The 27711-nt window shown below is 46.2% G+C and overlaps 1 protein-coding gene across 1 annotated transcript; it reads right to left on the bottom strand.

The window, feature by feature from the left end:
- On the bottom strand, positions 1–27711 carry LOC117553465 (piezo-type mechanosensitive ion channel component 2-like; the record flags this gene model as incomplete). The annotated part of the gene is given in 10 exon segments (XM_034227397.1): positions 1–95; positions 188–266; positions 16864–17012; positions 17258–17481; positions 19864–19969; positions 20397–20779; positions 21036–21147; positions 21251–21409; positions 21499–21646; positions 27498–27711. Coding segments are annotated over 10 exon segments (1669 nt in total), but the record flags the coding sequence as incomplete, so codon positions are not given.

Consider the following 27711-nt stretch of genomic DNA (forward strand, 5'->3'; position numbering starts at 1 on the left):
CTGGTGATGGTGCTGTTGTGTGTGTCCACCACAGTCTTCAGGTCTGTGAGCTGCAGGAAGGGCTCGTGGAAGTAATGCAAGTGAACGATACACACCTGTGGAACAGAGACAGAGAGATCACCTGTAAACACGAGGGTTCTGTTAGACCCTTCAGAACCCGCAGACCCTACAGAAGGAGAGACAGTACCAGCAGGAAGGCAGCCGGGATGAAGATCCTGGTGAAGAGAACCGGAACAGAGAACTTCTCCAGCCCGATGTCTTCCAACCTGCAGACAGAAAACCATCACCTGTGAGTACCTGTTCACCTGTTGAAGTAGAACAGATGATGCTAATGTAGCGTTAGCATTTCTCCCCCGGACTTAAATGGTGTATTATAGAATGCAGGGTTTCCCACACATAGACTATACTTGGGCGGGCCGCCCAGGTATATTAACGGCCGCCCAGGTATATTAACGGCCGCCCGGGTATATTAACGGCCGCCCGGGTATATTAACGGCCGCCCGGATATATTAACGGCCGCCCGGGTATATTAACGGCCGCCCGGGTATATTAACGGCCGCCCGGGTATATTAACGGCCGCCCGGGTATATTAACGGCCGCCCGGGTATATTAACGGCCGCCCGGGTATATTAACGGCCGCCCGGGTATATTAACGGCCGATTTTTTTTTTTTTTTAATAATTTTTTTTTTTTTTTAATTTGTATTCGTCCGTGACCACGACGCCATCTGCGATCGATTAACTTGTGGACAATGATCCCTCGCTCCCTTGCTCTGATCTCGCCTCCTTCTGGCCTGTTAAGTGGCCTGCCTCACAGGGTGACTGGCTGTCCACATGATGTGGCCTGCCGACATGATCCAATCAAAGCCCTTGATTGGTCTCTGTGTGTCATTCAAGCTCGGGATAACCTCAGCTCAGGTGAGGTAAAGGACTCTGAGTGTCTAGAGGATTTGAGGTCGACCCCCACTAAAAATCACATGGATAGGTTCCTAAATACATTTATAAATACATTCATCTTTTTAAATAGTAACCCATTTCCGTATGTTCATGTGTGGGTAGTAGATTTAAACGATAGGGCTATCATTATGGGCCCTGCCTGTACCTGTTCGCTCTGCCATCGCGTGTCTGCTAACAAGCGACCAACAGAAAGGTTCATGTTAATGTTGTTGCACGTCACCTCAACCCCCCGCTACCACCACCCCGCCAAGTATATTTCAGATCTGTGGGAAACACTGGCAGTTAATGGACCAGCACCAGAGGCGTTCCCATACACACAGGCATTGGAGCTGTTCTTCATGAAGTACTCTGACAAACAGCGCCATCTTTGCGCAAAATGATTATACAGGAATGAAAAGTCAATAAAGAAACATGTTGTTAAAACTTTATTTTTTAAGATTGACAAACATCATGTGTGTAATTCATGGCACAATTCAAACGGGATCGGAAGATAATCTTTCTCTCTCCATTGACTTCAATACATTATTTTTCAGAAATAAGGTCCCATGGACCGGAAGTAGATGGGCGTGACTTCTATGGAGTCAGATTTGGGTCAATATTCTCGCGCGTAAAACAAGCTACTCACGAGCGGAAAATGTGCTTTTACACGTGCATAAAATGACCCTTGCGCGCAGATTAAACCCCCGCGAGCGGCTCTGCGCCCGCGAGTGGCTCTGCGCTCGCGAGCGAGAGAGACAGCCCTCTTGCTTGCTCGCGGGAGTGTCAGCCTCGCGGAGTCTGTCTACGCGCGCGTGAAAAGTTTCTGGCACTTTGGGGCGGAGCCACTGGACATTGATTGACAACTGCCAGGAAACCCGGGGTTGCCAGGTTTGATAAATGCCTGAACTGCCAAGAGCCGAGCAGTGACGGCAGCAAAATCAGTTGGACGAGATTGAATGGTAAAGTTGTCCATAAAAAACTATTATATTCGTAAAGTGTACAGCTAATATATATATATATATGATTCTGTTTTCTTCAAGGTTGTGTCTTCCTGGTCGAATGTACTTATTGTAAGTCGCTTTGGATACAAGCGTCAGCTAAATGCAATGCAATGTAATGTAATGTAATATACATTAATTTGATATAAAACAATATATTTTTCAGTGGGCTGTGTCCGTCGAAAACTGCTTGCTACTGTCTGCTGTACGCACCTAGCTTTTGCTGCCGTCACTACTCGGCTCTTGGTAGTTCAGGCATTTATCAAACCTGGCAACCCCGGGTTTCCTGGCAGCTGTCAATCAAAGTCCAGTGGCTCCGCCCCAAAGTGCCAGAAACCTTTCACACGCGCGTAGACAGACTCCGCGAGGCTGACACTCCCGCGAGCAAGCAAGAGGGCTGTCTCTCTCGCGAGCGAGCGCAGAGCCGCTCGCGGGCGCAGAGCCGCTCGCGGGGGTTTAATATGCGCGCGAGTGTCATTTTATGCGCGTGTAAAAGCACATTTTCCGCTCGTGAGTAGCTTGTTTTACGCGCGAGAATATTGACCCAAATCTGACTCCATAACTTCGCCTCTCTATTTGACTGTAACTTGCTGTGTTTTACGGTGGTTCCCTCAATGCTTCACTGACGCAGCTCCTCAAAGTGCAGCAGCTCACTCAAGCTAGCAGGGTATAAAGATTGAGAAAAGTTGTTTTAAATGATAAATGTACTGTTTATTGCACTGAGGAGACTACCAGGCTAACAAGAAGCTGTTTAGCTTTGGAATAGTTGAGGGAGAACCCTTCCTCCCATATTGGGGATTGACCTGGTGAGTCAGCATTTTAGTTAGCTTGCTACTTAAACAGTTGAAATGTGTTTTATAAAGTTTAAATTGTGTTTTGATTTTTATAAAAGTGAGACGTAATATCTACTACTGAAGCTAATATAGTTACTGTAGCTACCGAAGCTACTGAAGCTAATGTAGCTACTGTAGCTACTGAAGCTACTATAGTTACTGTAGCTAATGTAGCTACTGAAGCTACTATAGCTACTGAAGCTAATGTAGCTACCGAAGCTACTGAAGCTAATGTAGCTACTGTAGCTACTGAAGCTACTATAGTTACTGTAGCTACTGAAGCTACTATAGTTACTGTAGCTAATGTAGCTACTGAAGCTACTATAGTTACTATAGCTACCGAAGCTACTGAAGATAATGTAGCTACTGTAGCTACTGAAGCTACTATAGTTACTGTAGCTACTGAAGCTATCCCTTTCCAAACATAACAAACTAATCTCTTCCCATCCTACACTTGTCCGCCGTAACCTTCGCTCCCTCTCCCCCTCTACCTTTGCCTCGTCGGTGCTCTCAGCCCTCCCTTCCTCTGATTCGTTCCAACTCCTGCTTCCAAACTCTGCTGCAGAAACTCTCCTCTCTACTCTCTCATCCTCTCTGGACTCTCTCTGTCCTCTCACATCTCGGCAGGCTCGTCAGTCCCCTCCTGCTCCCTGGCTAAATGATGCACTGCGTGCTAATAGAACCGTCCTTAGGGCAGCAGAGCGGAAACGGTGGAAATCCAAACACCGTGACGACCTCCTAACCTATCAAGCTCTCCTCTCCTCTTTCTCTGCTTCCATCTCTCAGGCACAAAGCACTTTCTTTCAAGATAAGATCCAATCTTCCTATTCCAATCCTAAAAAACTATTTTCCATCTTCTCCACCCTCTTGGACCCTCCAAAAGCTCCTCCCCCCTCCTCACTTCTGTCAAGCGACTTTGTTACCCACTTTGAAAAAAAGGTTGATGATATTTGCTCTTCTTTTTCTGACTCACCTTTACTCACCGCTGGGTCACCAGACCTTCCTTCCACCAACACACTAACCTCCTTTTCCCCTCTCTCTCCAAGTGAGGTTCTTACCCTCATTACCTCTGCCCGCCCTACCACCTGTCCTCTGGACCCTATCCCTTCAAACCTCCTTCAGACTATCGCTCCTGATATTCTACCATTTCTCACCCATTTCATCAACACTTCTCTAACTTCTGGTCACTTTCCAAACAGTCTCAAGGAGGCAAGAGTAAACCCTCTCCTAAAGAAACCCACTCTCAACCCGTCTGATGTTATAAACTACAGGCCTGTCTCTCTCCTCCCGTTCCTGTCTAAATCACTTGAACGCGCTGTCTTTAAACAACTCTCCTGTTATCTCAATCAGAACAACCTTCTGGATCCGCACCAGTCTGGTTTCAAGGCAGGTCACTCCACAGAAACTGCTCTCATTGCTGTCACGGAGGAACTGCACACGGCCAAAACTGCATCCCTCTCCTCTGTCATCATCCTTTTGGACCTGTCTGCTGCATTCAACACGGTGAATCATCAGATCCTCCTTCGCACTCTCCAAAAACTTGGAGTTTCAGGCTCTGCACTTTCCCTCCTCACCTCATACCTGAAAGACCGTACCTACAGGGTGACTTGGAGAGGGTCTGAGTAGCATGTCCCTTGTCAATTAACTACGGGGGTCCCTCAGGGCTCTGTTCTTGGTCCCCTCCTCTTCTCCCTGTACACAAACTCACTCGGATCAGTCATTAGCCCGCATGGTTTTTCTTACCACTGCTACGCTGACGACACCCAATTAATTCTGTCCTTTCCCCGCTCAGAGACCCAGGTCGTTGCACGCATCTCTGCTTGTCTAGCTGACATCTCTCAGTGGATGTCTGATCATCACCTCAAGCTCAACCTTGACAAGACTGAGCTGCTCTTCCTCCCGGGAAAAGATTGTCCCACTCTTGACCTAACAATCAACATCGGCACCTCAGTTGTTTCCCCGACTCAGACTGCAAGGAATCTGGGTGTGACCCTAGATAACAACCTGTCCTTCACTGCAAACATCGCTGCTACAAACCATTGCTGCAGATACACGCTTTACAACATCAGGAAGATACGTCCCCAGCTGACTCAGAAAGCGACTCAGGTTCTGGTCCAGGCTCTCGTCATCTCACGCCTAGACTACTGCAACTCCCTCCTGGCTGGTCTACCTGCATGTGCCATCCGACCTCTGCAGCTCATCCAGAATGCAGCGGCTCGTCTTGTCTTCAACCTTCCTAAATGTTCCCACACCACTCCGCTCCTCCGCTCCCTTCACTGGCTTCCGGTAACTGCTAGAATCCACTTCAAGACACTGGTACTTGCTTACCATGCTGCGAATGGATCTGGCCCTTCCTACATCCAGGACATGGTTAAACCGTACACCCCAGCGCGTGCACTACGCTCTGCATCAGCCAAACGACTCGTTGCGCCCTCGCTGCGAGGGGGACCCAAGTTCCCATCGGCGAAAACACGTGGGTTTGCTGTCCTGGCTCCAAGATGGTGGAATGAGCTCCCCATTGACATCAGGACGGCAGATAGCATACACACCTTCCAGACTGAAGAAAACTCATCTCTTTCGACTCCACTTCGAGCGTTAGAACTATTATCTTCCTCCTTATCTTTCTTACAGTGCAGACGCTTTTCTGCTTGCTCTTGCCTCTGCTTACTTTTTATGCTGATTTTCCTATTCTTATTCTCTGAAAACTTCGAGCAGCGGCTCCTGGACATTAACTTATCACTGGGACAGTTCATCTTCGTAAATAGACGGAGGGTTTCAGCCATATTTCAACATTTTTACGACGACGTCAGTCTTACAATAGCGTGGCCTAGCAACAGCTAAAGCCTGGTAGGCTACTGCTATTTAGCTTAAGCTAGTTGGTAGAAAAATGCCTCCGTTCTCTACAGATGACTTCCAGAAACGTATACAGAAGATGGCTGTGTTGGAAATGAAAATGCAACGGTTGGAAGTTAACGTGGAATTGAATGGACTATGTCGTGGGAATGACACGACTTTACCAGTGTTGCAAAGTAATGGAGAAGGGTATGCTAACTCACAGCTAGTTAGCAGCTACAAGGATTCCAAGGAACAGGAGAGCTGTGTACCGGGTAATAAATCTACAAGTGATAGTCCTCCCTGGAACTCTCTGGGTGCAAAGCCTAAGAGTAAATCACTTCCATGGGATTTGGGAGGACGGATAACAGGCAGAGCCCAGAGCTCCGAAATCTGTGATGCGACCGGCTGGCCTGCATTGTTATCACCCAGGAAGAGCGCCTCTTCAACCCCTATTCATACTAGGAAACAGCAGTGGACAGCTGCTAAAGGGAGAATTACAAACAATCCTCCTAAACCACCAAGTGTGCCAATCCAGAACAGATACGCTCCGCTGACCGAGAACCGGAGATCTGATGACCTGGATAACCTGTCCTCTTCACGCAGCAGGGTAAGGACCAATAGCTACTCTAAAAGTAAAAGGCTAGAGGGAAAGCTAACGACTGGGCCTGAAACTCTGATTGTGGGTGACTCTGCTGTAAGAGATGTAAAAGGTCTGTGTAATAAGAACAACACCAAAGTACTCTGTTTTCCCAAGGATGTGGTCTCTGACTTGGCTGAGAAGATCCTGCATATTGGGGCTGAACATCCGACTGTGAAGAATGTGGTACTGCACATTGGAACAAATGATGTTATGAAACAACAGTCAGAAGTGCTGAAAGAAGACTTTAAATGTTTGTTGGAAACTGCCAGCTCTCTAAATGCAGATGTGTTCATCAGTGGCCCTCTACCGCCAGTCAGAAGAGGAGTGGAGAGATTCAGCAGATTGTTTGCACTGAACACCTGGCTTTCAACGGCCTGTACTGACCATTCTGTTCATTTTATTGACAATTTTAACTTTTTCTGGGATCGCAGACATCTTTTCAAGGCAAATGGAGTTTGCCTGAACAAGTCAGGAGTGAAATTGTTTATCTCTAACATATTCAACTGCCTGCGTCATCAATCTGTTCCCTCTGCCAAGGACAAGCGGCAAGAGGAATCAAAACACGAGAAATACACAACACATCACGCAGAAAACCCTGAAGAATTATCACTGCACCCGCCTGAGGAATGTTCTGATTATGGGAGACATATGAGACACATGGAGGAGTCTCCACTGCCCCCCCCCCCCCCCCTGTCAACGCCTTTGAGGATACTCCGTTCACCCTTTCACCCTCGCCCACCCTCCTGGAGATCGATGAACACACAAAAGAGATACAGAGGGTTGGCACCGATTCCTTCCTGGAGTTCAAAGACCAAACGAAGGCGATACGCAGGGCTGGCACCATGTCCTTTACCCTCGCTCCTCAACGACGCCCACCAAAATCACCGCGGAGACGCGCACCATCTCCCCCGTCCTCATCACCGCGCCTACGTCAACCACCTCCCCCCCCTGGCAGCATGTCCTCTACCCCCGCACCATCTAGCCCGTCTCCATCACCGTGCCTACGTCGACCACCTCCCCTCCCTTCGAGGGGGCTTCTGCAGTCTCCGAAGCCTGATAAGGATGTGTGTGTACAAAACACAACAAACTCTTACTGATATGTGATGGGTCCAGGCTCAAGGGCGTATGGCACTCTCAACTCTTTCCAGGACATGTCGGGGCCCTGCCTGCCAGTAGCTTTGCCGATATCTGTGTTGATAGGTAATAGATTAAGAGCGGTGAATCATAGAAACAGGAAGCGCTCAAACGTTTGTGTGAGTGTATCTAATTTAGCAGTGATTCCATGTCAGCCACAGCTTGTTACAAAAAATATGACTGATAGTGTGTTTAACAAACTTAAACTAGCTTTATTAAATGTCAGGTCTTTGGCAGGAAAAACATTTTTAATCAATGATTTTATCACTGAGCACAATCTCGATTTTATGTTTTTAACAGAAACTTGGATTGAACAAAATAACAGTGCAGCTGTTCTTATCGAATCAACCCCTCCCAACTTTAGTTTTATGAGTCAGGAAAGAATGCATAAGAAAGGGGGTGGAGTTGCTATTCTGTTCAATGATTCCCTTCAATGCAGGAAGACATCGTATGGAAACTTTGATTCTTTTGAATATGTGGCCCTTCGGCTGAAATGCTCCTCTCGAGCTCTGTTCCTAAATATCTATAGACCACCCAAATACTGTGCAAGCTTTTTTGATGACTTTACTGAACTGCTGTCTATAGTGTGTATTGACTTTGACCATCTAGTCATTGTTGGTGATTTTAACATCCATGTTGACAACCCCCAGGACAGAGGGGCTAAAGAACTGTTTTGTGTTCTTGATAGCTATGGACTGACTCAGCATGTGACGGAGCCCACGCACAATAAGGGGCACACTCTGGACTTAATTATCTCAAAGGGTCTGAATATCTCTAAGGTTGTGGTGACTGATGTTGCACTCTCTGACCATTCCTGTGTTTTCTTTGAGAGCTCTATTTCTGTTCACAAAAATGTTCAAAAAGAGGTAACCACAAAGCGATATTTAACTGAAAATACTAGGGAAATGTTTACTCAGAATTTCTCTTCCACACTTGCCCCTGCCAGCATCTCAGTAAATGAGCTAGTAGATCATTTTAATTCAAAAATTAAAAATGTTATAGATGCCATTGCTCCAACTAAGGTAAAGGAAGTGTCTGGCAAGAAAATATCTCCATGGAGAAAGGCCATGAGCGTGAAAACAGAAAAAAGAGAATGTCGAAAAGCTGAACGCAGGTGGCGAAAAACAAATCTCCAGGTTCACTTTGAAATCTATAAAGAGAGACTTGGCCTTTATAATTTGGAATTGAAAAACGCACGACAATCGTTCTTCTCTGACATCATTACCAAAAACAAAAACAACGCACGTGCCTTGTTTGCTACCGTCGACAGACTAACTAACCCCCCAGTGTCAGTAGCCTCTGAATTTCTATCCACCAGGGCGTGCAATGATTTTGCCTTTTTCACTGACAAAATTCAGAAAATCAGACAAGCAGTCAGTGCCTCTGCATCAGGAACAGCAAATGTGTTGTCCCTGTGTCCACTTAACATCAATTCAGACATCATGACACAATTCCATCAGATTAATGATAAAAACCTAGAGGACATTATACAACTTCTGAAATCCTCCTCCTGCTGCCTTGATATTATTCCAACAGGATTTTTCAAAGATGTTTTGCCTTGCATGGCCTCAGATCTACTTCATATAGTAAACAAATCTCTTCACTCAGGTATTTTTCCACAGGCCCTGAAAACTGCAGTCATTAAACCGCTCTTAAAAAAGAATAATCTAGATGCTTCAGTAATGAACAATTACAGGCCCATATCAAACCTGCCATTTCTAGGTAAAATCATTGAAAAAGTTGTTTTTCAACAGTTGACTAATTTCTTGCATTGAAATAACTGTTTGGATGTGTTCCAGTCAGGCTTTCGTCCAAACCACAGCACTGAGACTGCTCTTGTAAAGGTCTTTAATGACATCCACTTAAACACAGACAGTGGCAGAACTTCAGTGTTAGTATTATTAGATCTCAGTGCTGCGTTTGACACTGTTGACCACAGCATATTACTAGACCGACTGGAGAACTGGGTGGGACTTTCGGAAACAGTTCTGAATTGGTTTGAATCCTACTTAAAGGACAGAAACAACTTTGTTTCTATAGGTAAATACACATCTGAGTTGACAAATATGACATGTGGGGTTCCTCAAGGCTCCATCTTGGGGCCTCTTCTCTTTAACATCTACATGCTACCACTGGCTCAGATAATGAAGAACAACAAAATAAGTTACCATAGCTATGCAGATGACACACAAATTTACGTGACAATTTCACCAGGAGACTATGCTCCAATTCAAACACTGAGTAAGTGCATTGAACAAATCAATGACTGGATGTGTCAGAACTTTCTCCAATTAAACAAAGATAAAACTGAGGTAATGGTTTTTGGAGCCAAGGCAGAACGTATAAAAGCTAGCGCTGAGCTTCAGTCTGCAATGTTCAAAACAACAGATAAAGCCAGAAATCTAGGTGTAGTCATGGACTCTGACCTGAGTTTCAACAGTCACATTAAAACTGTTACTAAATCAGCCTACTATCACCTAAAGAATATATCTAGGATTAAAAGACTAATGTCACAGCAGGATCTGGAGAAACTTGTCCATGCTTTTATCTTCAGTAGACTCGACTACTGCAATGGTGTCTTCACAGGTCTCACTAAAACATCTATTAGGAAGCTGCAGCTGATTCAGAACGCTGCTGCTCGAGTCCTCACTAACACTAAGAAAGTGGATCACATCACTCCAGTTCTGAAGTCTTTACACTGGCTTCCTGTGTGTCAAAGAATAGATTTCTAAATACTGCTGCTGGTTTATAAAGCACTGAATGGTTTAGGCCCAAAATACATTTCTGACCTCCTGCTAAATTATGAACCATCCAGATCTCTCAGGTCTTCAGGGACTGGTCAGCTTTCTGTCCCCAGAGTCAGAACTAAACATGGTAAAGCAGCGTTCAGTTATTATGCTCCAAATATCTGGAACAAACTCCCAGAAACCTGCAGGTCCGCTGCAACTCTGACTACTTTTAAATCCAGGCTGAAGACTTTTCTTTTTGTCGCTGCTTTTAATTGAACTATTCATATCTTAGACTGCACTGAAACTTTTATCCATGTACTTTTTCTTTTAATGTTTAATTGCACTGTAACTTTTATCCATGTATTTTTTCTTTTAATGTTTATTTTATTAGCTTTTCTTTTTAATGACTGATTTTAAATGCCATTTTCTTAATCTCTTTCATTTTTTGTAAAGCACTTTGAATTGCCTTGTGTTGAAAAGTGCTATATAAATAAACTTGCCTTGCCTTGCCTTGCCTTGCCTAACGAAGCACTTTTATACTAATAAAGGACTGGCTTACCTAAAGCCAGTTGAGTAGCACTTGAAATGTTTGGCTCTATGAAACCTGATGTACTTATATGATTCTGTTTTCTTCAAGGTTGTGTCTTCCTGGTCGAATGTACTTATTGTAAGTCGCTTTGGATAAAAGCGTCAGCTCAATGCAATGTAATGTAATGTAATGAAGCTACTGAAGCTACTGAAGCTACTATTGTTACTGTAGCTAATGTAGCTACTGTAGCTACTGAAGCTACTGAAGCTACTATAGCTACTGAAGCTAATGTAGCTACTGTAGCTACCGAAGCTACTATAGTTACTGTAGCTAATGTAGTTACTGTAGCTAATGTAGCTACTGTAGCTACTGAAGCTACTATAGTTACTGTAGCTACTGAAGCTACTGAAGCTACTGAAGCTACTATAGTTACTGTAGCTACTGAAGCTACTATAGTTACTGTAGCTACTGAAGCTACTATAGCTACTGAAGCTACTATAGTTACTGTAGCTACCGAAGCTACTGAAGCTAATGTAGCTACTGTAGCTACTGAAGCTACTATAGTTACTGTAGCTACTGAAGCTACTATAGTTACTGTAGCTACTGAAGCTACTATAGTTACTGTAGCTACTGTAGCTACTGTAGCTACTGAAGCTACTATATTTACTGGAGCTAATGTAGCTACTGAAGCTACTATAGTTACTGAAGCTACTGTAGCTACTGTAGCTACTGAAGCAACTATAGTTACTGTAGCTAATGTAGCTACTGTAGCTCCATGAAGCATGCACACATTTCCCTCTGGGACAATAAAAAGGATCTGAAAAGTAACATTTACAATTACTGCATAATTATGAATTAGGAAAAGTACATTTAGCATTTGTCTGTTTAAATTCTTAATATTGTATTATTTCCATCTCATTAGGAAAGATTAAATGTTTTTTTAATTGAATTTGGCCAAATAATATTCATCGAAATAGCTTTAATGTATTAATACCCCAGTGCAATTACAAAAATGTTTTTCATAATGATCACACCGTTGTGACCGTACGGCCTACTCCTTTGTGGTAGGAGATTACTTTTGCGACACCGATCAGGAATCATCCAATGAAAATGAGACGTTGTTAAAGAGGTGGAGCAGCATGTACCAGGCCAAGACCCTGTATCAGATGGAGCAGACAATAACTTAAACACTTTCATTGAAGAAGAGAGTGTTGCTGAAGATGCCAAGCAGACCCGTCCACACCATGAAGAAGACACTGGTGATGATGATGTTATCATAGACCCAAACTACAATCCATCCTCTGATGAGTCCTCTCTCCCTGAAAATGAAGACAGTCTGGCAGCAACTTCAGAACATTATGGTCCTCATCTAGAGGATGTGTATGAAAACAATACCGTCAAAAGGAAACATAAATACCTCGGAAACATGGAAGCAAAATGAATCCAAGAAGAAACGTCTCAAAGGAATGGCATACAAGGCCAAAGGTGGCAAAGAAATAGCTGCCTGCAAAGGCTATGGGCCTTCCCTGCAATTTGAAGTTCTGTCAACGAGTCACAACTTGAGACTGTCAATCCATTACAGAAGAGCAGAGGCAGTGGATATTTCAGAAAGTTTGGTCAATGGACAACTGGGAAGAACATCGGTTATACGTCACCACTTTGGTCACAAAGGTTGCCATGAAGCAAAAGAAAGTTGGTGAGGGATCCAGGCGCAGTTCATCATTTTCCTACCAACTGAAACTTCAGGATGGAACGAATCTTAAAGTGTGCAAAGCTCTTTCTTCTACACTTGGTATCCCTGAAAGAACCATTACACTGGCTGAACAAAGACACCATCGACCATGACGAACAAGTGGCAGACCCGCCAACTACATCTCGATCTAAGAGTGGCAAAAATGCAAAGCTGGAAATGCTGTCACAGATTTTCTTAAGGACTGGTTGAAGGATCTGCCCACTGTTGATTTGCACTACTGCAGAAGCCCAGCGACCTACAAAGACAAGAAGTTCCTTCACCCAGGCACAACCATCTCCCAACTACATCGGGAATATCAACAGGCAGCTGCAACTGCTGAAGTGAGAGCTGTTGGGATAAAACATTTCACAAAATATTCCGTTTTCATTCCACGAAAAGATCAGTGTGATGTTTGTGTTTAATTCAAGCATGGAAATATCAGTAAGGACGAATATGAGGCGCATGTAAACCAGAAAGATGAAGCGAGGCAAGACAAATCCCGCAATAAGGATTCTATGAACAATGAGAAGTCTGTTTGGACAATGGACTTGCAAGCCGTGCTGCTGTGTCCAAAAACCCAAGCCAGCTGCCTGTATTACAAAACGAAGCTGCAGGTCCATAACTTTACCCTCTTTGACCTGAAATCAAAGGAAGGGCACTGCTATATTTGGGAAGAGTCAGAGGGCAACCTCAGAAGCGAGGTATTCGCACACATTTAATATCGCCATTTTGAAGGTGTGATCAAAGACAATCCAGAAATCAAGGAGATAGTAGTGTGGAGCGATGGTTGCGGTTATCAGAACCGCAATGCAAATGTGGCGAATGTGTTTCCTGAGCTTGCCATGAAATATGGGGTTCTGATAACACGGAAGCACCGTGTTGCAGGTCACGATAACGGATATCATCGTCCCGAGAGATCAGACTCCAGACTGCAAGAATCAGACCCTCACCCTACCATGTGAAGAATCAGACCCTCACCCTACCATGTGAAGAATCAGACCCTCACTCTACCATGTGAAGAATCAGACCCTCACCCTACCATGTGAAGAATCAGACCCTCACTCTACCATGTGAAGAATCAGACCCTCACCCTACCATGTGAAGAATTAGACCCTCACCCTACCATGTGAAGAATCAGACCCTCACTCTACCATGTGAAGAATCAGACCCTCACCCTACCATGTGAAGAATCAGACCCTCACTCTACCATGTGAAGAATCAGACCCTCACTCTACCATGTGAAGAATCAGACCCTCACCCTACCATGTGAAGATGGTCAAGCATGAGGAGTCCCTGAGAATGATTGGCTCTCACTTCTTTAGCGTCAGACCAGGCAAAACAGTTGGAGATCCGGCTACATTATTTACAGGCTCTTCAGTTTAGCAGTGATGGTCAATTACAAGCTATACCACGGCCTGTCGTCAGCTGTTGCTTAAGTATAAGTAGTATATATAAGTTATAGTATATATAAGTTGTATTATAAGTTGGGCCGGGACTCGATTAAAAAAAGTAATCTAATTAATTAGAGGCTTTGTAATTAATTAATCGAAATTAATCGCATTTTAATCACATATAAATATTTGACCTGAGAACAGTGAGAAGCAATTTTTTCACATGGATTTTAGTATACCATTAGGCGCATTCACACCGCAGTACTTTTCCCACAAAGGTTCATGAGAACTCTTTGAACCTGGGGGTGGATTAGGCAAATGAAGCCGCTGACGTCACTTCTTCTTCTTCTGCTTTGGGTTTACTGGCAGGCCGCAAACCACTTCACGGCGTATACTGCCGCCCAAAGTCCCCGGCCAGAAGTCCCCGGAGTTGGGGACTGGCTTCAGTAGAAGCTGCTGGGAGTCCCAGCAGCTTCTACTGAAGCCTTCCGAGTAAATCACCAGAACGCCGACACCTCCTCATCTCCACCCGCTCCCATGTTTTATTTTGTGTTGCCATAAGTTAGTCTCTCTGCGTTTTCTGCGCTGGGCTAATGCTAATAATGCTAATGCAAGGATAATAAAATGGCGGCTTCACAAAACTTTTGGGAGTTTTACGGGGCGTGGTTTGCAATCCGCCCAGCCAATCAGACATATAGCTCTTTTCTCACAAGAGAGCCGCACGAAAGTCCCTGCTCTCTAGCAGCTCTCTGCTCTCTAGCAGGGACTTTCGTGGGGGTAAAAAGGTTCTCATGAACTAATTTTAGTACCGGCTCTTTTTGGTGTGAACGCGATAAAAGAGGCTAACGTCCACGCTAGCTTCCACGCTAGCTGCTATATGTTTTGCATTGAGGTGATACTTGAGGCTTGATGTGCTGCGGTGATATGCGAATTCCTTTTTGCATAATTTGCACACAACCGTGCTCTTATCGACGCTTCCATCCGTCCGTTTTTTAAAACAACATTTGCCACTGTTGTTCACTGTGGTTTGTTGTTGTCTGAAGTCATGAACGTTAGTTGGTGCTCCAGTATAATCGGTACGCCTGAAACTCATCCAGCGAGAAACGTTCCGCGGTGCAAAAATAAGTGCGATTAAAATGCGTTCATTTTTTTAACGCGTTAATTTTTGTGTAATTAATTAATCTTAATTAACGCGTTAAAGTCCCGGCCCTAATTATAAGTTGTAGTATAAGCAGTATATATAAGTTGTAGTATAAGCAGTATATATAAGTTGTAGTATAAGCAGTATAAGTTGTAGTATATATAAGTTGTAGTATAATTAAGCAATAGCTCACGACAGGCCGTGGTATATGCTCAGGGGTGCACACAACTTTCTCAGTGAGGTACTCAGATGAGTACCTGGAGTCAGTGTTTGGTACTCCAACTTCTGGCTCCACTCAAAGTGCTAGTGGAGTACTTCAGGAAAGTCGACGGGGGGGGGGCTAGTGGAGTACTTCGTGACCACAGAGTGTGAACGTTGTGATCGGCTGTTTTAGCGCAGTTCTCCAGTGAAGGGGGAGGAGTCTCCCTCCGCAGCCGGTTGGCGTAGTTTTGGCACAGTTCCGTTGTACAGACCGACGTTAACAGCAGCCCTGTCTGTGCACACGGAGACCGACTCTGTCGTCCGGTGATCCAACCGCCTTCTGGAAAAGCTTCACAAGTACGTCGGTACGCAAATGTGCTTTGTGACATAAGAGACGGTACGCATTTCAGATTGATGCCGCGCATGCGTACCAGTTATGTGCACCCCTGTATATGTATATATACATCCAACCGGCCTCACAACCGCAGACCACGTGTAACCACACCAGCCCAGGACCTCCACATCCAGCATGTTCACCTCCAAGATCGTCTGAGACCAGCCACTCGGACAGCTGCTGCAACAATCGGTTTGCATAACCAAAGCATTTCTGCACAAACTGTCAGAAACCGTCTCAGGGAAGCTCATCTGCATGCTCGTCGTCCTCATCGGGGTCTCGACCTGACTCCGGTTCGTCGTCGTCGCAAATGCTCACATTGGATGGCGTCTGGCACGTTGGAGAGGTGTTCTCTTCACGGATGAATCCCGGTTTTCACTGTTCAGGGCAGATGGCAGACAGCGAGTGTGGCGTTGTGTGGGTGAGCGGTTTTCTGATGTCAATGTTGTGAATCGAGTGGCCCATGGTGGTGGTGGGGTTATGGTATGGGCAGGCGTATGTTATGGACGACGAACACAGGTGCATTTTATTGATGGCATTGTGAATGCACAGAGATACCGTGACGAGATCCTGAGGCCCATTGTGGTGCCATTCATCCACGACCATCACCTCATGTTGCAGCATGATAATGCACGGCCCCATGTTGCAAGGATCTGTACACAATTCCTGGAGGCTGAAAACATCCCAGTTCTTGCATGGCCAGCATACTCACCGGACATGTCACCCATTGAGCATGTTTGGGATGCTCTGGATCGGCGTATACGGCAGCGTGTTCCAGTTCCTGCCAATATCCAGCAGCTTGGCTCAGCCATTGAAGAGGAGTGGACCAATCACAGGCCACAATCAACAACCTGATCAACTCTATGCCAAGGAGATGTGTTGCACTGCGTGAGGCAAATGGTGGTCACACCAGATACTGACTGGTTTTCGGACCCCCCCAGACCCCCCCAATAAAGCAAAACTGCATGTTTCAGAGTGGCCTTTTATTGTGGCCAGCCTAAGGCACACCTGTGCAATAATCATGCTGTCTAATCAGCATCTTGATATGCCACACCTGTGAGGTGGGATGGATTATCTCGGCAAAGGAGAAGTGCTCACTATCACAGATTTTTTCAGATTTGTGAACAATTTTTGAGAGAAATGGTTATTTTGTGTTTATAGAAAATGTTTTAGATCTTTGAGTTCATCTCATGAAAAATGGGAGCAAAAACAAAAGTGTTGCATTTATATTTTTGTTCAGTGTATAAAGGACGGCTCAAGTCAAAATTCAAGCCCTCTCAGCCCTGGTCTGGCGGAAACACTGCTAAGAACCATCAGTGTGTGCGTGTGCGTGTGCATGTGCGTGTGTGTGTGTGTGTGTGTGTGTACGTACCTGTGAGTACTGAGTCCGGTGTAGTAGCTCCAGGTCTGGGGGGACGTGGGGAACTGGAAGGTGTAGACCAGGATCAGCACCAGCATGGAATAAACCACCACTGCTACCCAGAAGCCCCTGAGCATGGCACGCCAACGCTCGTAGTTCAACTACAGAGAGACAGACAGGTGAGAGACAGACAGTACTGATCTGCATTACCTGCAGTGCCGTAGTAGAGGGTGCTGCAGCACAGCAGCAGCACCATGTAGATGACCTTGTATTAATACCTGTAGTATGTTGTAGTACCTGTATATTGTAGTACCTGTAGTATATGTAGTAGTACCTGTATGTTGTAGTACCTGTAGTATATGTTTTAGTACCTGTATGTATTAGTACCTGTAGTACCATGTCTCACCTGGTAGAGGGTGCTGCAGCACAGCAGCAGCACCATGTAGATGACCTTGTAGAGGACGATCTTCCCCTCGAAGCTCACAAAGAAGAACATGGTTCCACAGACGTAGATCCAGTACTTCACGAACATCCGGGTAACCACGGCAACCAGAGCCTCCATCGTCACCCCCCCCTTCTGCAGGAGCACCTGCTCGTACGAGACCTCACCTGTATCACCCTTCTCCTCGTCTGGAGGGCACACAGACAGACAGGTGAGCATTAAGACAGGTGAGCAGTGAGGCAGGTGAGCATTACGACAGGTGAGCATTACGACAGGTGAGCATTAAGACAGGTGAGCATTAAGACAGGTGAGCATTACGACAGGTGAGCATTAAGACAGGTGAGCATTACGACAGGTGAGCATTACGACAGGTGAGCATTACGACAGGTGAGCATTACGTCGGGTGAGCATTGAGACGGGTGAGCATTACGACAGGTGAGAGAGGTGAGCATTAAGACAGGTGAGCATTGAGACAGGTGAGAGAGGTGAGCATTAAGACAGGTGAGCATTGAGACGGGTGAGCATTACGACAGGTGAGAGAGGTGAGCATTACGACAGGTGAGCATTAAGACAGGTGAGAGAGGTGAGCATTACAACAGGTGAGCATTGAGACAGGTGAGCATTACGACAGGTGAGCATTAAGACAGGTGAGAGAGGTGCGCATTAAGACAGGTGAGCATTAAGACAGGTGAGCAGTGAGGCAGGTGAGCATTACGACAGGTGAGAGAGGTGCGCATTAAGACAGGTGAGCATTAAGACAGGTGAGCAGTGAGGCAGGTGAGCATTACGACAGGTGAGCGTTACGACAGGTGAGCATTAAGACAGGTGAGCATTAAGAGAGGTGAGCATTAAGACAGGTGAGAGAGGTGCGCATTAAGACAGGTGAGCATTAAGACAGGTGAGCATTACGACAGGTGAGCATTAAGACAGGTGAGAGAGGTGCGCATTAAGACAGGTGAGCATTAAGACAGGTGAGCAGTGAGGCAGGTGAGCATTACGACAGGTGAGCGTTACGACAGGTGAGCATTAAGACAGGTGAGCATTAAGAGAGGTGAGCATTAAGACAGGTGAGCATTACGACAGGTGATCATTAAGACAGGTGAGAGAGGTGAGCATTACGACAGGTGAGCATTGAGACAGGTGAGCATTACGACAGGTGAGCATTAAGACAGGTGAGAGAGGTGAGCATTAAGACAGGTGAGCATTAAGACAGGTGAGCAGTGAGGCAGTTGAGCATTACGACAGGTGAGCATTAAGACAGGTGAGCATTAAGACAGGTGAGCATTAAGACAGGTGAGCATTACGACAGGTGAGCATTGAGACAGGTGAGCATTACGACAGGTGAGCATTGAGACAGGTGAGCATTGAGACAGGTGAGAGAGGTGAGCATTAAGACAGGTGAGCATTAAGACAGGTGAGCATTGAGACAGGTGAGCATTACGACAGGTGAGCATTGAGACAGGTGAGCATTACGACAGGTGAGCATTGAGACAGGTGAGCATTGAGACAGGTGAGAGAGGTGAGCATTAAGACAGGTGAGCATTGAGATAGGTGAGAATTACGACAGGTGAGAGAGGTGAGCATTACGACAGGTGAGCATTGAGACAGGTGAGCATTACGACAGGTGAGCATTAAAACAGGTGAGAGAGGTGAGCATTAAGACAGGTGAGCAGTGAGACAGTCGAGCATTGAGGCAGGTGAGACAGGTGAGCAGTGAGACAGTCGAGCATTGAGGCAGGTGAGACAGGTGAGCATTGAGGCAGGTGAGCATTGAGACAGGTGAGCATTGAGACAGGTGAGCATTGAGACAGGTGAGCATTGAGGCAGGTGAGACAGGTGAGCATTGAGGCAGGTGAGCATTGAGACAGGTGAGCAGTGAGGCAGGTGAGACAGGTGAGCATTGAGGCAGGTGAGCATTGAGACAGGTGAGCATTGAGACAGGTGAGCAGTGAGGCAGGTGAGCATTGAGACAGGTGAGCAGTGAGGCAGGTGAGCATTGAGGCAGGTGAGACAGGTGAGCATTGAGGCAGGTGAGCAGTGAGGCAGGTGAGACAGGTGGGCAGGTGAGACAGGTGAGCATTGAGGCAGGTGAGCATTGAGGCAGGTGAGCAGTGAGGCAGGTGAGACAGGTGGGCATTGAGGCAGGTGAGCATTGAGACAGGTGAGCATTGAGACAGGTGAGCAGTGAGGCAGGTGAGCATTGAGGCAGGTGAGACAGGTGGGCAGGTGAGACAGGTGAGCATTGAGGCAGGTGAGCAGTGAGGCAGGTGAGACAGGTGGGCATTGAGGCAGGTGAGCATTGAGACAGGTGAGCATTGAGACAGGTGAGCAGTGAGGCAGGTGAGCATTGAGGCAGGTGAGACAGGTGGGCAGGTGAGACAGGTGGGCATTGAGGCAGGTGAGCATTGAGACAGGTGAGCATTGAGACAGGTGAGCATTGAGACAGGTGAGCAGTGAGGCAGGTGAGCAGTGAGGCAGGTGAGACAGGTGGGCAGGTGAGACAGATGAGCATTGAGGCAGATGAGCATTGAGGCAGGTGAGACAGGTGAGCATTGAGACAGGTGTCTTACCCTCCATGTGGACAGTGATGGTAGACAGCTGTGTGTCCTCCTGTCTGTCTCTCTTCTCAGTCAGAGCCTGTCTCAGCAGCAGCCAGAAGCTCAGCAGACACAACAGCTGCAACACAGAGTACACATCAACACAGAGTACACATCAACACAGAGTCCACATCAACACAGAGTACACATCAACACAGAGTACACATCAACACAGAGTACACATCAACACAGAGTCCACATCAACACAGAGTCCACATCAACACAGAGTCCACATCAACACAGAGTACACATCAACACAGAGTACACATCAACACAGAGTACACAGAGTACACATCAACACAGAGTACACATAGTTCACATCAACACAGAGTACACATCAACACAGAGTACAGAGTACACATCAACACAGAGTACACATCAACACAGAGTACAGAGTACACATCAACACAGAGTACAGAGTACACATCAACACAGAGTACAGAGTACACATCAACACATATATATGTAGTAGTATTAGTGGTATATATAAGTAGAAGTATTGGTACCTTTGAGGCCAGCTCCCTGCAGGGATCTTGTTTCCGTGGGAACAGCCCAGGCACTTCCTGTGCGGGGGGGAAGCTGTAGATGTACTGCAACAGCACCAGCAGGTTGCCGTAGGCGACCAGCCAGGGCGATGACATCATAGTGTAACGGCGTCGCTCCTTCAGCATCCAGAGCAGACAGGACCAGAGCAGCAGCACACAGGTGAGCCACGACACGTAGCTGACGGGCCACAGCATCATGGCCATCAGGGCACACAGGTAGCTCTGCTGCAGCAGGAAGCTCCAGGCCCCGCCCCCCTCACCTGGACAGGCCCCGCCCACCTCACCCGGACTCATCTGAGGCTCCTCCCAGCCGTCTGCACCAAACTCACAGGTCTCCAACGTGTCTGCAGCAGAGGTAGACAGGTGAGACAGGTGAGACAGGTGAGACAGGTGGACAGGTGGGACAGGTGAGACAGGTGAGACAGGTGAGACAGGTGAGACAGGTGAGACAGGTGGACAGGTGAGACAGGTGGACAGGTGAGACAGGTGAGACAGGTGAGACAGGTGGACAGGTGAGACAGGTGGACAGGTGAGACAGGTAGACAGGTGAGACAGGTGGACAGGTGAGCAGGTAGACAGGTGAACAGGTGGACAGCTCACCTGATTGGCTTAGGGAGTAGTGAGGTGTTGAGTAATTATCTAATCCGAGAGCTGTGCTCTGGGTGGGCGGGGCAAAAGAGTCAGAGGGACTCTGATTGGACGATGTCAGCACCTAGAGACAGAGACACGCTTCAGACTAAAGACTGAAATATATTGATGATGATGATAATAATAATAATAATAATAATAATAATAACAAGTGTTAATATACGTACGTCTCTGCTCCGGTGAGCTCGTCTCCACATCTCTCGCCGTTTCTCCGCTGTGATGTCACCGATGACATCATCGCTCAGGTTGCTGGTGGTGGTGATGATGTCACAGCTCCCACCGACCTCCGACCCCGCCCTCTCTAAGCCCCGCCCACAGTCGATCAGCTGAGGAAACATGTGATCCCCGTCAGCCAATGTGAACCTCAGTAAACAAACACTGAATGCGTCGACCAATGAGAGATGAGATAACACACCTGGTTCCTCCGGAGCGACGCCACCGTGTGGTAGAGAAGCAGAACCATCAGGGGCGAGCTGAAGTGGAACCAGTGGAGGTCAGAGGTCACCGTCAGCCTCCAGGGGTCAACACAGTCCATCGAGACCAGGGGGAGGAGCCCCAGAACACTGGGAGGGGAATAACACTATCAGTAAGAAACCAGGGGGAGGAGCCCCAGAACACTGTGGGAGGGGCATAACACTATCAGTGATAAACCAGGGGGAGGAGTCCTAGAACACTGTGGGAGGGGCATAACACTATCGGTGATAAACCAGGGGGAGGAGTCCCAGAACACTGTGGGAGGGGCATAACACTATCAGTGATAAACCAGGGGGAGGAGTCCCAGAACACTGTGGGAGGGGCATAACACTATCAGTGATAAACCAGGGGGAGGAGTCCCAGAACACTGTGGGAGGGGCATAACACTATCAGTGATAAACCAGGGGGAGGAGTCCCAGAACACTGTGGGAGGGGCATAACACTATCAGTGATAAACCAGGGGGAGGAGTCCCAGAACACTGTGGGAGGGGCATAACACTATCAGTGATAAACCAGGGGGAGGAGTCCCAGAACACTGTGGGAGGGGCATAACACTATCAGTGATAAACCAGGGGGAGGAGTCCCAGAACACTGGGAGGGGACACTGTAATGTTAAATCAGTGTTCCCTCAGACCCCCAGCAGGGGGCAGCAGCCCCCCTGTTTACAGCAGCATGTGTTTATAGAGTAATTATAGAGCAGGTAATTTAGTGGGAATGCTGACACAGCATTCCCACTACTTGTTCTTCGACGCACAACATTCTTTATTATTCCGCCGTGTTATTTTGCACCTCTTATTCTCCCACATTCCACTTCGCAGAAACTCCGTTCAAACATCAAAACGTTCAGCTCGGTCGGGAATTGATGGCTATTACTTTTTTCATTCACAACTTTCATAATTCCAGAGATACATCCCATAATTCATCACAATTTTAACATGGAAGTCAATGGAGAAACTCATCAGACTTGAACAATCTTCATGCGACTTCAACTGCTAACTGCTCCTTCATAAGTAATATTACTGATCCCGCTTCCATACATTAGTATGCATAAAAAGTGACCGATGGGCCCGCCCCCAATTATGCTAATGAGCTAAGTCCCGCCTCCCTTAGTTTGAGGTGTGAAATGCCCCCCTGTAGTAGCGCCTTTGTTGTCTAATCCTTTGATGTGAGGGTTGAGGTGTGTTATAAGCCTCTGATGTTAATCTAGGTGTTAATTAAGGCAGTCTCTTTGAAGTTGTGTGTGAGACTGTCTCGCACCCCGTCCCCTCAAACCCCTGCCTCCCGCCCCTTCCTGTCACACCCCCCATGTGAGGGGTGATGTGTCATCACACGTAGGTGTGAAATGCCCCCCTGTAGTAGCGCCTTTGTTGTCTAATCCTTTGATGTGAGGGTTGAGGTGTTATAACCAGTAGCGTAGGCAGAAATGTACTTTAGGGTGGGCCTGTAAAAAATAGGGTGGGCCAGATTTTTCTTCTGCGCATCAGAAGCTAACAACAATCCCCGCCGGTACCGGTGGCAGATTACTTTTAGAATACTTTTGGAATACTTTCCATCACCCGGACTGCATTCTTTGTACTGTCTTAAAACCTTTCCTTAAAATATGTTATGAATTGTAAGGTGTCCTTGGGTGCTTTTGAAAGGCTGCCCCATGCATTCAGCAGCAGCAGGCCATTCACTTTGATTTGATCCCGTTATGAAATGTCATCATTTCGACAATAAAGAAATGCTTCATAAACGTTATCTTGCACATTTTATCTAACCATCTCCGTTTCTAACTTTCAATATAGTTTAAAAGAGATCTCGCTCTCACCTGCGTGCGGGGGCGGGGCCTCACAGACACGCTGCATCTCTCTCTCGCTCACAGACATGCTGCAGCGCCGTGCAGTGTGCACACAGTTCTGCCGGTAATGAATATTACATTTTGTGAGGAAACTTTTCCACCAATAATTCCAATAAGTATTCCAAAATGTATTCACTTCAGGTTTACGAAAGCAACTGTAATCAGATTACTTGTTTTTCAAATGTAACGCCAGCTGAATACAGTTAGCCTACTTGATTTTTGTATTCTGATTACGTAACGCCGTTACATTCCGTTACATTCCATTACATTCCGTTACAACCCAACCCTGTGTAGTTTCCGTTAACATTTGTTGTTCTTCTGACAGCCCAGCAGCAGGAGAGGTGGGGAGAGGGAGAGGGAGGCGGGGCTATTTCATCGTTATCAGAATATGATCGTATAGATCGCTGCTAGATGAGGGCAGTGGGGGCTCTTCTTGGAGTCTGGCTTTTTTTTTTAAACCAAAAGTTCATTAGTGAACTTTGAGCCATCATTTATTTTGCAGGCAGCTCTCTGACTCGCTCACGTTATTATGGCGCGCGACGGAACCAACAATCAGTTTTTACCGTAAATGAGTTTGGTTCAGAGGATAAAAGACATACAACATTAATTAAACTCGATATTTGTTCACTTGAATTTCACTTTGAATTCTTGGATATTCTCAATGGGTGAATACATTTTTTTATTATTAATAATAATAAAATCAAAAAAAAAGTTTTTTAAATAACACCGAAGCTTTCTCAGGGTGGGCCAATGAGTAAACTGAGTGGGCCTGGGCCCACCCTGGCCCTATGGTGGCTACGCCACTGGTTATAACACGGATTTCTTTTTTTTTACCTAACTCCACCCCCACTATCTTCTGGCCTCATAGCCAAAGGAAGGGGTTGTGACAGGAAGGGGTGGAGAAAGGGGGGAGAGGCAGGGGGTGTGAGGGGATGGGGTGCGAGACAGTCTCACGCACAACTTCAAAGAGAGTCTTAATCAACACATAGATTAACATCCAAGGTTTATAACATGCCGGTGCGATATATCACACCGGCATGTTATAACACATCAACCCTCACATCAAAGAACAGACAACAAAGGCGCTACTACAGGGGGGCATCTCACACCTACGTGTGATGACACCTCAGCCCTCACATCAAAGGATATCACACCTACGTGTGAAAACACCTCGAACAAAGGGAGGCGGGACTTAGCTCATTAGCATAATTGGGGGCGGGCCCACCTGTCACTTGTTATGCATACTAATGTGATGGAAGTGGGATCAGTAATACTACTTTCATACTTTCACTCAGAAAGCTCATTCCAACTTAAAAATGTCACATCTTTCTGACATTATTCATATTAAACAACTTTTAAATCAGATTCATACTTTTAGAGATATTAAACATTGTTCAGACCTTGGTACAGAGGCCTTCTTCAGAGTTTAGAGTGCGTGATGTCACAGCTAGAGTGGAGGACAGATTTCGTTTTGCCTTCATATTTTCTTTTAAACCTGCCATAATTCCAAAACCCTACATTCCTGAGACATAATTTTTCTTGGCAAACGTAGGAAAACATCTCATAGCTTGAGAAATACAAATAAATTAAGCAAAACAATTAAACTAAATGCCTTTTGAGGGCATGAAGTGACACAAACGTTCAACATGTCTCCATTAAAGCCCATTGTAAGTTCAGCCTCACCTTTCCCCACTACAGCAGCCGCACACCTTTAGTTAAACTGCCAAAAAGGCCACATTATTAACCCGAAAGTACACAACAATTACACTTCAGATACTCAACTTCCTTGACATGCTTCACACTTTGAAATGTCACCGATATCTGTTACGGTTCTTCCACAAAACGTTCACATGTAAGAGGTTCATCTCTCATTCAGAACAATGGAAACCTGTGATCTCTGGACGCCTCGTTAGCTCAACTAGAAACACCTGTGTAATGGAACACGATGATGTCATCACTCCAGCTGACATGCAGCAGACTTCAGGTAGAGGTTAAAGGTCGCTCAGAGCAGCTGACTCCAGGTAGAGGTTAACGCAGCTCTACATCAAATCTGATGTTACGTAATGTGGTGTTACTATGGCAACGCATCCCTCGCCATAAAACAGCAGCAGACTTCAGATAATGGTTAATGGTCCTGCCCTCAACAGCACTACGTCAATTATGGGGTGTCTTCATATTCCGTTTCCATGGAAACGCATCCCTCGCCATAAAACACGATGTCGCTGTAACTCCAATGGACACGGTCTGGTCGTCCCACAATCTTCACCTGTATATCACCTCTCCATGCCTCAACAGTTCTACGTCAAATGTGAGATCTCACCATATGCCGTTTCCATGGAAATGCATCCCTCGCCATAAATTCAAATTCAAATTCAAAACCTTTATTTATACAGATAAAACCCATTGAGATCATAGACCTCTTTTACAATGGTGACCTGCTTCAATTAGTTCCAAACATTAATACAAACATGACAGAAAACAAAGGACATTATATGATACTACAGTTTGTATACTAGTAGCATTTACAGACACCAATATTTTCTGATTGTATAGCGTCTATCCTAGCTTTAAAAACATGAAATGGAATCAAACTGCTTAGCTTCCATTCCTTTTGTAGACTGTTCCATGCTAGCGGCGCTGCGCATCTAAAAGCTGTATTTCCTAATACAGTCCTAGCAGTTGGCACATGTAATACAACCACAGCTTTAGATCTCAGGCAGTAGCCATTTACAATACGCTGTGAGATCAGGGAACAGATGTAAGACGGAAGTTTCCCTAACAATGATTTATAAATAAAAAGATACCAGTGATTTAGCCGCCGTACATAAAAGATGATGTCGCTATAACTCAGCGAAAATGTTCAAAAAGTGCTCAAACTTCACATGTGTGAAGACATCTACGGGACAGTTTGAGATTTCTTCAATTGCCGTTGCCATGGCAACACAATGCTCACCATGAAACACGGTTTTCGATAACGATGCAGCCATCAACGCATCTAAGCGTATTATGGGATGTCATCAAATGCCGTTGGCATGGCGACAGATCATTCGCCATCAAGTTAGTTCAAACGTTTGCAGTTCAAATATTCTGCTGCTTTTCCAAGCCTTTTTTCTTTTCTTCTCTCATCACACATTCAAGCCCCCAGAGTTCACGCATTCCCACGAGCAATTTCCTCAGGAATTGCATTCTCTAGTTATAACCTGCTGTCTTCACTGAACACAGTCTGGGTTCTGTTTTTAGAAAAGCTGAAGCACTTTTATTTTGTAGGCAGAAGAGTAACAAAACAAGAACACCCAAACACCCCCTCCGGTTACAGACTGAAGGAATATAAGGGATGTGAGACCTTCACCAAGCCGTGACTCTGCTGCTCACAGATTCAAACACACTCAACCATTTCATCCTAACAAATATCACTCTGAAGCATTTCTCCAGAAAAGGGTCAGAGCCTGCCTTAGACCAAAAAACGAAATGTGTTACCTGGTGGAGGTTTATTACCTTGGGGAGGTGTGTTACCTTGGGGGGGGTGTGTTACCTGGTAAGGTGTGTTACCTGGTGAGAGTTTGTTACCTTGGGGAGGTGTGTTACCTGGCGGGGGGGTGTTACCTGGTAAGGTGTGTTACCTGGTGTGAGCGTGTTACCTGGTGGAGGTCTATTACCTTGGGGAGGTGTGTTACCTGGTAAGGTGTGTTACCTGGTGAGAGTTTGTTACCTTGGGGAGGTGTGTTACCTGGCGGGGGGGTGTTACCTGGTAAGGTGTGTTACCTGGTGTGAGCGTGTTACCTGGTGGAGGTCTATTACCTTGGGGAGGTGTGTTACCTGGTAAGGTGTGTTACCTGGTGAGAGTTTGTTACCTTGGGGAGGTGTGTTACCTGGCGGGGGGGTGTTACCTGGTAAGGTGTGTTATCTGGTGTTAGCGTGTTACCTGGTGGAGGTCTATTACCTTGGGGAGGTGTGTTACCTGGTGAGAGTTTGTTACCTGGCGGGGGTGTGTTACCTGGTAATGTGTGTTACCTGGTGAGAGTTTGTTACCTTGTTCAGGTGTGTTACCTTGTTCAGGTGTGTTACCTGGTAAGGTGTGTTACCTGGTGTGAGCGTGTTACCTGGCGGAGGTGCGGTTGGGAGGCCACGCCTCCTGCAGCAGGGGTAGCTGGTAGAAGTAGACAAGCAGGAAGTGGGAGGCGGAGTAGACCAGTGACATCACAGAAACACACCTGAAGAGGAGGGGCGGGACCTGGCCTGACCACGCCCACCAGGTGCACAACAGTTGGAAGCAGAGCAGGTAGGGGAGGGACGAGAGAGACGGGAACATGATAC

The sequence above is a fragment of the Gymnodraco acuticeps genome, unplaced genomic scaffold (assembly GCF_902827175.1).
Source record: "Gymnodraco acuticeps unplaced genomic scaffold, fGymAcu1.1, whole genome shotgun sequence".
NCBI lineage: Eukaryota > Metazoa > Chordata > Actinopteri > Perciformes > Bathydraconidae > Gymnodraco > Gymnodraco acuticeps.